The 8,601-nt window shown below is 41.7% G+C and overlaps 2 protein-coding genes across 4 annotated transcripts; one reads left to right on the top strand and one right to left on the bottom strand.

Annotated features, from left to right (window-relative positions):
* Positions 1 to 994: 994 nt before the first annotated feature.
* On the top strand, positions 995 to 3,380 carry nkx2.5 (NK2 homeobox 5). The gene is made up of 2 exons (XM_053428520.1): positions 995 to 1,364; positions 1,974 to 3,380. Exons 1-2 carry the CDS (start codon positions 995 to 997, stop codon positions 2,585 to 2,587), a joined length of 984 nt encoding a protein of 327 aa, XP_053284495.1. The 3' UTR covers positions 2,588 to 3,380.
* A 697-nt stretch (positions 3,381 to 4,077) lies between these two features.
* Positions 4,078 to 8,438, bottom strand: bnip1a (BCL2 interacting protein 1a). Of its 3 annotated transcripts, none has more exons than XM_053428523.1 (6): positions 8,321 to 8,438; positions 7,243 to 7,335; positions 6,711 to 6,802; positions 6,441 to 6,545; positions 6,187 to 6,305; positions 4,078 to 5,627 (listed from the first exon to the last, which is right to left on the bottom strand). In XM_053428523.1, the coding sequence occupies exons 2-6, from the start codon at positions 7,279 to 7,281 to the stop codon at positions 5,431 to 5,433; spliced, it is 552 nt and encodes a 183-aa protein (XP_053284498.1). In that variant the 5' UTR covers positions 7,282 to 7,335; positions 8,321 to 8,438; the 3' UTR covers positions 4,078 to 5,430. The 3 variants fall into 3 exon arrangements, with proteins under 3 accessions (XP_053284498.1, XP_053284496.1, XP_053284497.1); XM_053428521.1 differs by having other exon boundaries at positions 8,338 to 8,437; XM_053428522.1 differs by having other exon boundaries at positions 8,291 to 8,427.
* Positions 8,439 to 8,601: the final 163 nt, after the last annotated feature.

Raw genomic sequence — 8,601 nt, 5'->3', positions numbered from 1 at the left:
AAGTAATCAAAATTCATTTTTTTATTGGTTAAAACTTGGGTGTCGTATATGACACTTTGTGCGGGATAACCTGCAGTGTGGGTGGGAGTGTGGGTGGGAGTGTGTGTGTGTGTGTGTGTGTGTGTGTGTGTGTGTGTGTGTGTGTGTGTGTGTTTGTGGTGCAGGTTTGTTGTCGTCTGTTATCACGTCCTGATAAGGCAGACAGTGGCTCCAGAATCTCGGAGGCAGACAGCAGAGTGTGTCGCTCTTTGGTTTCAGATTCTATGTGTTCACGGTTCCATCCTGTTGTCTGCTCAGCTTCCCCTCCGGTGCAGGGGGCACGCAGACACCCAAAACACACGCACACTCACACGCACGGTCAACCTCAGGGGTTTTGAGGCAGCGTGTATAAGATGCATTAAATCAGATAAATCATTGTCCTTGAAACGGGAGGACGTGCGTAAAAAATATTCACTCTGCTGGATTAACTGAAAGTGGGCAAAGACAAAGAACAAAGCTTAAAATTACCCTACCAACAGGGTATTTATGAAATAAATAATCAAATAATGTATGCTATCAACGTTAAACCAATGTGGAAGCATGCTGATTTATGATAAATACTTATAATTACATTTTCTCCAGTAAGAAATCATGTTTTTGCAGTGGATGAACACATATGGGCCTTGAAGTATACCACCAGGCCTTACATGTATAGCACACATTACTTCACGTCATGAACTGGGAGTGAGTACCAGTGGCTCCGAGGGTCCCACTGCCTCCCACCCACCCACCTCCTTGCGTCACCGGTAGGAGAGGGGGGCCAAGAAAAAAAGTTTGGAGACAAGAGTTGACATTCAAAATGCACACTTCACTCAAGATCGGTGTGGTGAACCAAACTAATACTTAAATCCAGTAAATATTACCAGCAGGGAGAGGAAGTTTGTTGACCTGCTGCGTCCACATGACAGGTTTATAGTTCTCTTCTTCTTACCTTTTTTTTTTTAACTTCTTGGCAATGTTTCCCTGTCCAAGCACGTCCACTCCCTTCTCTGTAAAGGATATATTAAACATGGAGCAGAGTCATGGCGTTATGGCGTCTTCTCTGGACGCCTCCTCACGTATGGACTGCTGCAGCCTGCCGACCTCCTCCTCCTCTTGCTCCTCTTCCTCCTGCATGCTGGCCCGGTTGAAGCAGGAACCTCTCCGGGACATGCCGTCTCCCGCCGCCGCCGCCTCGCTGTTTGGAGAGGACCTCCACGAGTCCCGGGCAGTCAGAGGCAGCAGCGCACTCAGCTTTGCCTCCAGCTTTTACGGGAAATCCCTCTTAGACGTGGACATAGTCAAGGATGAGAAATCAGACGGGTTTGAGGGGAAACGCAGAAAAGGTGAGTTGATGCAGAGGACAAGTGTGTTTGTTTCGTGGGCCTGTGATTAGGCCTACACACATGCTGTGTGTCATGATACAACTACTACTCAAAAACACCTCCGCAAATATGGTCTTAGAGTAGAAAAATATATGTGTATATTCAGTCTTTTAAATTGTATTTTAAAATATAAACAAAAATAAAAGTTGATTAACATTTTCTCCGGCCTGATGGACAATTTAACATTGAAAATGAATCATTGTCAGTAGTTGAAAGCTTGCTATGACATATTTATCATCGATCACATTAAGTTATTTGTTAATCATATGCAACATGTGTCTTTTTCCAAAGCTTAGACTGACTACATTATGGGTGGCTAAGGGAATTGAATCAGCAAACTTAGAGGCAATGGCACCACAGCCTCATTATGACCATGCAATGTCATACAATATAATGACCAGGCCTATATTATGTGGTGCCGTTAACATGTTTTTTCTTATTAGTATTGGTGTTTTTTATAACCTAGTGGCTAAAGGAATAAAATAGCCCTATTACATCTATAAGAAACCTCTAAAAAGTCAAACTTGTGGATTGTGCTCATGATTTTTTGTCTCTGTCTGGTTCCATCAGAAGAGTTCAGTCCTCCTCTCGAGCCCGTGGAGGACCTAAAACACGAGCATCCGGACCGAGCCAAGCCCCGCAGACGCAGGAAGCCGCGGGTGCTCTTCTCCCAGGCGCAGGTGTACGAGCTGGAGCGGCGCTTCAAGCAGCAGCGCTACCTGTCCGCCCCGGAGAGGGACCACCTGGCCGGGGTGCTCAAGCTGACCCCGACCCAGGTGAAGATCTGGTTCCAGAACAGGAGGTACAAGTGCAAGCGGCAGCGGCAGGACCAGAGCCTGGAGATGGTGTCCCTGCCGCCGCCCAGGAGGGTGTCGGTGCCGGTGCTGGTGCGGGACGGGAAGCCCTGTCTGGCGGCGGACACGGCCACATACAACCCCTCCTACAGCATGGGTCCCATCAACCATTTCACCTACAACAACTACCCGGCCTTCAGTAACTACACGGGGCCCGGCTGCAACACAAACTATGCGTGTAGTTATCCTGCTGCCACGATGCAAACTGTGCAAAGTTCCTCCGGCGGCGGGGGTTACATGAACTTTGGCGCCGGAGACTTGAATAATGTGCAGAACGGCTTCTCCTCCAGCACCGGGGTGTCCTCCCTACATGGCATCAGGACATGGTGAACACGTGTCTCACCCGTTATACTGACCACAGTTTAACAGGATGATGGTCCGACTGCATGCATCTGTAAATGTGTCAAGATTTTGCGGAGTTCATTTAACTTCTTATATTTAATGACTTATATTTGGTAGTTTTTGTCTGAATAGCGACCTTTCGTGTATTTTCGTGGCATTGGCGCACAGACCGGTAGCTTGAGAGAGAAAAAATGCATCTAAAATTATTTAAATGTTTTTGTAAAATGTTTCAATTTGTACCACCATTTAAAAGATGTTTTAATTCAATAAAACTCAGATACAGTTGCCCAAGTGGCGGTCCTATAAAATATTACCTAATTGTAGCAATTTAGACTATGGAAAATGATTAATTCAATATAGACTATATTATTATTATTATTATTACAATCCCCAAAAATTATAACTTTTTCGAAATGGGCTCTTAATTCTTGAAACATTAAAGACAACAATAGCCTATTAGAGAGCCATTAAGCCAACATTAAATAAATATAAATGTGAATGACAGTAATAATAAATTATAATTTTGACAATATATACATAATACCTGCATGTGGTTCTTCTAATGGATGAGTTGGTCATAGATCCACATAACGGATCCTACACCACTCATGTGGTTTGTGTCCGGTGCTCAAGTGGCAGTTAGAAAGCTTCCTTCAATATGCTCCAGAGGTTAAAAGGTTGTTAAAAGTTTACACTTTTTTACAACCCGCTGTCAGACACATGTGTTTAAAAGCCGCTGCAGGGACAGAGGGCTATGAGCCATGACCTTGACTTGTAATAAACGTGGAAAATCAGGATCTACTTGCGATAGTGTGTTACCTTACAAAGTATATACTAATTATTATTAACATGAATTTATCTTTGTAGGAGGAATTTATGCACAAATGTAATTGTCAAAAAAGAGTCAACAAGGGAAATCGAGATGTGACCTGATCTAAGATATTTATCTACTTTTGGACAATATGGATTATTAAAAGTTACCTTTTGGCAAAGTTGCTGAGTCAGTATTGTGTTTCATTTGAGAAATCTGAATAGTATACCTTGACTCGCGCTCAGCAGCAAATACACAAAGATAAATGTTAAATAGTAACTGAACAACGCTGTAAAATTAGCTCCATGTAAACATGTGGTCTGTAGTCGCTTCCTGGTCGATGTTTGCCTCCCGTCTTTGCTCCGTCAGTTTGCTGCCGTGTCCGCTCCCCTGAGATCCTCACCCACTTGTCCAGATACAAACCCACACACTTGACTGACACTATCACGGTGCTAAATGCAAGAATAGTCCAATTTGCTTGACAGAGAGCCAGAGGCCTCATCTAAGTGTGCAGCTATATGAACAGGCAAAGAAGCGGCTCTGCCCAACAGCCGCCACTTTACACGAGTAAGAGATGCTTGGGCGTCTCTCAGGACTCTCCACAATCACTCTGTAGTCTTCTATCTCATTTAGAACAATATTGGCCCCAAAACACACGCGACACACATTCAGATCACAAGCCAGAAGACTTTGGGTTTATTGATCATCAACACTGAAGAGCATTTACATATATTTAACATATGAGCAATGCAAGGAGATTTCACAAAGGGTGGCAAGGTCATGTAGCTCCTCTGGCCACCCTCTCCTCCGAGGTGTTGAAAAGGCAATGTCAGATAACAGCACCACACAACCCTAAAAATATCCCCCACCTCAACCTCCACCCACACTGGAAAGGGAGAGGGGAAACGGGTCGGAATAATCTGCTTTTCCGGGTCTTATCTGAAGAAAGGCAGGGACGCATGCTGCTCTATCTCTGCCTGCGTGATGACTGCCACTGCTACTCTGGGCCTTTCTGCCGTGCTGCAGAACAGAGACACGTGGGCAGAGAAGCTGGAGAGTGCTCGGACTCTTCCACCGAATAAAAAGGCTTTCTTTTTGGTTTGCATGCTAACCAAATAAATATAGGCACAGTTTGATTTGAAGTGCACATGCAAGGTACCATTCTGATAACTGGGCTTGTAAAACACATACAGGGAGTGAGTTGAGATAGGAATGTGTGAAAACGAAGTTGAAAAGCATTTCAATATTTCTATTTTCAAAAATAGCACTAGCTCATTACAGTGTAATAATAAATTAAACCATAAAGTGATTATACAGTTTATAAATATAAATACAAATTACACATAAAGTTAAAACATGATTTGCACAGTACATTAATGAGGTTAAATACAAATACAGTCCAAACTGTAATGGTTTGGTTAAAGCCCACGTTACTGAAGAATATATGAAAAAGGCAATTTTTTGTTACGCAAATATTTTCCTAAACCTACTCAAGCATTTTAACAATATTGTCTCGCCAGTAGCAGTAGGTTGAGCTGATATGAACAGTGGCAAATGTTTTTCTGATAATCAGATTTTACTGAAAAATTGTGGAACCCTTTAAAAGAAAATATTAGTTCTCCCATCCCTCCACGTCTGACTTACAGTAAGTAAAAGCAATGCACAGCATTACTGTGCCACTAATTAAAGACCTCTGACACATTTTGGGTCATCACATATACATCTGCCCTCACGAGTGATTCCCTTGGTTTGATGAAAAACAGTAGACCCAAACATTTTTGATAAATAAAACACTGCTTAGAGATATGAGTGCAGAGGTTTATCTTCCACTCTGTGGACAATATTTCCCACTCAGCACCGTCTCAGCTCAGCCGAGTGAGCAGACAGCATTCCAGTGAGCGGACACTAGTGAATAATGTGTGTAATGATACAATGCCTTCAGAATTATTGAAATAGTTTGATGCGACTGTGGAACGTAGTGTGTGTTGTTACGGGAGAGTGTCCTCGGAGTTACCTTGGTCTACAGGAAGGGGAATAGTCTCTTCTTGAGAATGTAGAGAACTGTGGCGAAGAAGAGAGCCAACGCCAGGAAGATCAGTAGTTTGTCAGTGAGCTCCCTTCGGTTGTATTTGGTGATGAGTTTTCTCCCGAGCTGGATGCTCCCCGTCATGGTCTTAAATTCCTCGTTGGTCTCTTGGATTGTCCTGGAGGAGGTCCCTTCAAGAGGAGGGAAAAAAGTGTCTTCATCACAAAGCATTCTCATAAAAAAAGGATGGGATTACACACATAATAAAATAAATGGATGTGCATTTTATTAGGTTCCCATCAAAAATACATGCATTGGTTTAAGATTAAGTTAAAAATTACTAAGTGAAGAATCTTATTTCAAGAAACTGAATAATTGCCTACATCATGAAGGTCATGTTGATGCCGATCTCTGTGGGTTTGATTGTTTGTAAGCAGAATTACAAAAAAAAAAAAAAAAAAGGATTTCTATGGGATTAGTGGAAGGATATGGTAAGGATCACAAAAAGACACATAATGGCGCTAATCTGGACCATGGGGCGGATCCAGGAATTATTTTTCAATTTCATTAACATTACAAATCAGGCCTTTTTTTCATTCATGGATCTAGATTTTTTTTAATCTGACATTTAGGGGGCTGATATCTATGAGTGTGTGAAATTTGGTTAAGCTTGATGAAATGTATTGGGACTGTCAGTGGTGTACACTCTACTGAATGCCCCTCTAGATAGGAATTGTTCCCTTCACTAACCTAGTGAGCTCATGGTCTCCTCGCTCTGCTGAACCTGCTGCGCCATCATCCGACTGATGCTCATAAGGTTTGCTGTAATGTCGCTGGTTGTCTGGGCCAGGCCATCTTTGGTCGTCTTCCTGTCAAATGAGAGACAAAAATAGATATTGTTTCAATACATGTCCTAATGCTAAAAAGCCAGAAGTAACCCATTGTGACCAAACATGTATTCTTCAAAAAGAAAAAAAAAGGAAAGAATTAAGCATGTCTCTCACCTCTCTCTCACAGCGCTATCTGATCTATCCAGAAGTGCCTGCTTTTCCATATTGTCTATGGACAGCTTGCTGGCCAGGTTGGCTTTCCTCCAAGCTGTCTGGTTGCTGCAAAATACACAAACGTGAAAAAACTCATTCTGATAAAAACAAAAGTTTTAGAAGGGATTTTTCACATGATTATCTGGCACCAGATATGCAGCACTAAAAACACAGATATGTGCAACATTTTCAAAAAATACTCACAACTCAGTAGCAACTGCAAGTTATTACCTCAGCATCTGTTTTCTGTGTCCCTCTACCTGGCTGATCAATGTTTGCTTGCCGGACTCTTTGTCTTGCTCCATCGCCATCTGTTCTAAATCCTGTCAAAGGAACAAGACACACAAATATTTTCCGAGCCATTTATCAGTATCTTACTTCTAATATTTATTACTAATTCTAAATCTATCAACTATCGAAATCTATCTAGCATCTATTACAAATGAGTGAGTTAAGTACGGCACAAAATTATAATGATATTAAAGTGTGATGGTTCTGCCCTGAACCAGAAAACAAAATGTTTAGTTTATACTTTGTAACTCTCAAAAATATAGTAATAGTGACACAATTCATTGGTAATTAATGCATCAACATTGGTTGAAAACAGCACTATGTTAGAACACCAAATATATCTCACTGGTAAAGAGAGACAGTTGAAATTGTTGGGCCTCAAAGGGAGTTACAGTCACATGCTTTTTGCTGCATCATTGTCATACACATGTCATCAGTGTCATGTTTGCAGAGGTTCTCACAAACGTCTTACCTGGATCCTCAGTCTGAGGTTGTGGAAGCTCTTCTTCATGTCTGCGTTCAGTTCTGTCAGCTGGTTCTGAGGCCCTGAGCACTCGTGAACATCCTGGTGACATGTTCAAACAACAATGGCAGATGTACATGAATGAGATGTATACACAACTCCTGCATCGATGTGAAATGAAGTTACTGTTTTCAACATGCTGCACAAATCATGCTGCTCGCACAGGATGAAGAATGACTAGAATAAGTGCTGTAAAGCTATTTAAAATTTGTTCAAGTTTAAAGTACATTTTAAGTTATTTTCAGATTGTAATAGCACCATCTCTGAGATTTGTTGAGTGATTTAACCCGAATATTAACTGATAAAGTGCAATTAAATAGAAGTATAACCATAGATCAGGCTAATGAAAAGTACTTCTAAAACAGATACTTATTTAGAAGATTGGTTCAGGTGACGATCAGTTTTATGATTCAGTTTAGCTTTACCATTTGAGAATACAAAATATAAACATCTATGTTTTGCTCTTAAACTGAAATGCAAAGAATCATCACATTTGAAAAACATAAAATGTTTGTAACCTTTACTTAATATAAGACTAACTTAAATAAATTCATATTCTGATCTATTTATTTCAGCACCAAGTATTACACATATATAACACTTGTACTTAGGGACCGTACCTAAACCATCACAACACGAACTTTTGAGCAAACAGACCTATGTATTCTTATCCAAGGATAAACATACATGTATAAATATTAAAAAGCAGAAAACGTGTTTCGGTTTCTCTCCTAAAGAATGAACAGGCTTTGGCTGTCTTTTTGGCCCGCTCACTACACTGGCACCGTGTTCACCGCTTCATGAAACGGCTGTAAATAGTCATTAACATGTCGGACACGTTGTTTCGCCCGGAGGAGAGGATGAGACCGGAGCACCGGGGGCTCCTGCTCCCTCACTGCGGCTCAGAGCGGCGGTGCAGCGGCTAACTGCAGCCGCTAGCCCTGGATGCTACCAGGCTGAGCCACGGCCCTGCGGACTGACAGGATGACACACTCACATGTCGTAACGCAGCACCAAGCCGTCTTACCAAATACACATTCGCACCTGGATGAGAGCTTTGATCTCCAAGTCATATTTCAGTATTTCTTGTTCACACATTCGGACGTGGACATCAATGGACGCCATGTTGCCAACGTAGCCGGCCCGAGCTACGGAAAGCAGGCGGTCGGTTTTGATCCGCAAACATTTCACCGATCATCCAAAATTCATATTCACCATTAAAAAAATATGCGAATCAAAAAACAATAAAGAAAAAAATGCATATATTGTCGTTTATACATGTCAATAAAAAGAGGCGACATGAGAAAA

The sequence above is a fragment of the Pleuronectes platessa genome, chromosome 8 (genome assembly GCF_947347685.1).
Source record: "Pleuronectes platessa chromosome 8, fPlePla1.1, whole genome shotgun sequence".
In the NCBI taxonomy this organism is placed as follows: domain Eukaryota; kingdom Metazoa; phylum Chordata; class Actinopteri; order Pleuronectiformes; family Pleuronectidae; genus Pleuronectes; species Pleuronectes platessa.
The sequence above is the reverse complement of the archived record's forward strand: the minus strand, read 5'-3'. Positions and strand labels throughout refer to the sequence as shown.

What these genes read in the sequence shown, in the direction of transcription:
- nkx2.5 (XM_053428520.1), top strand. Translation starts at nt 995, where the DNA reads ATGTTTCCCTGTCCAAGCACGTCCACTCCCTTCTCTGTAAAGGATATA. An exon ending in TGAGGGGAAACGCAGAAAAG is followed by an intron (nt 1,365 to 1,973) that starts GTGAGTTGATGC and finishes TGGTTCCATCAG; the next exon opens with AAGAGTTCAGTCCTCCTCTC.
- bnip1a (XM_053428521.1), bottom strand. Translation starts at nt 8,418, where the DNA reads ATGGCGTCCATTGATGTCCACGTCCGAATGTGTGAACAAGAAATACTG. An exon ending in AGATCAAAGCTCTCATCCAG is followed by an intron (nt 7,336 to 8,337) that starts GTGCGAATGTGT and finishes ACATGTCACCAG; the next exon opens with GATGTTCACGAGTGCTCAGG. An exon ending in ACCTCAGACTGAGGATCCAG is followed by an intron (nt 6,803 to 7,242) that starts GTAAGACGTTTG and finishes TTCCTTTGACAG; the next exon opens with GATTTAGAACAGATGGCGAT.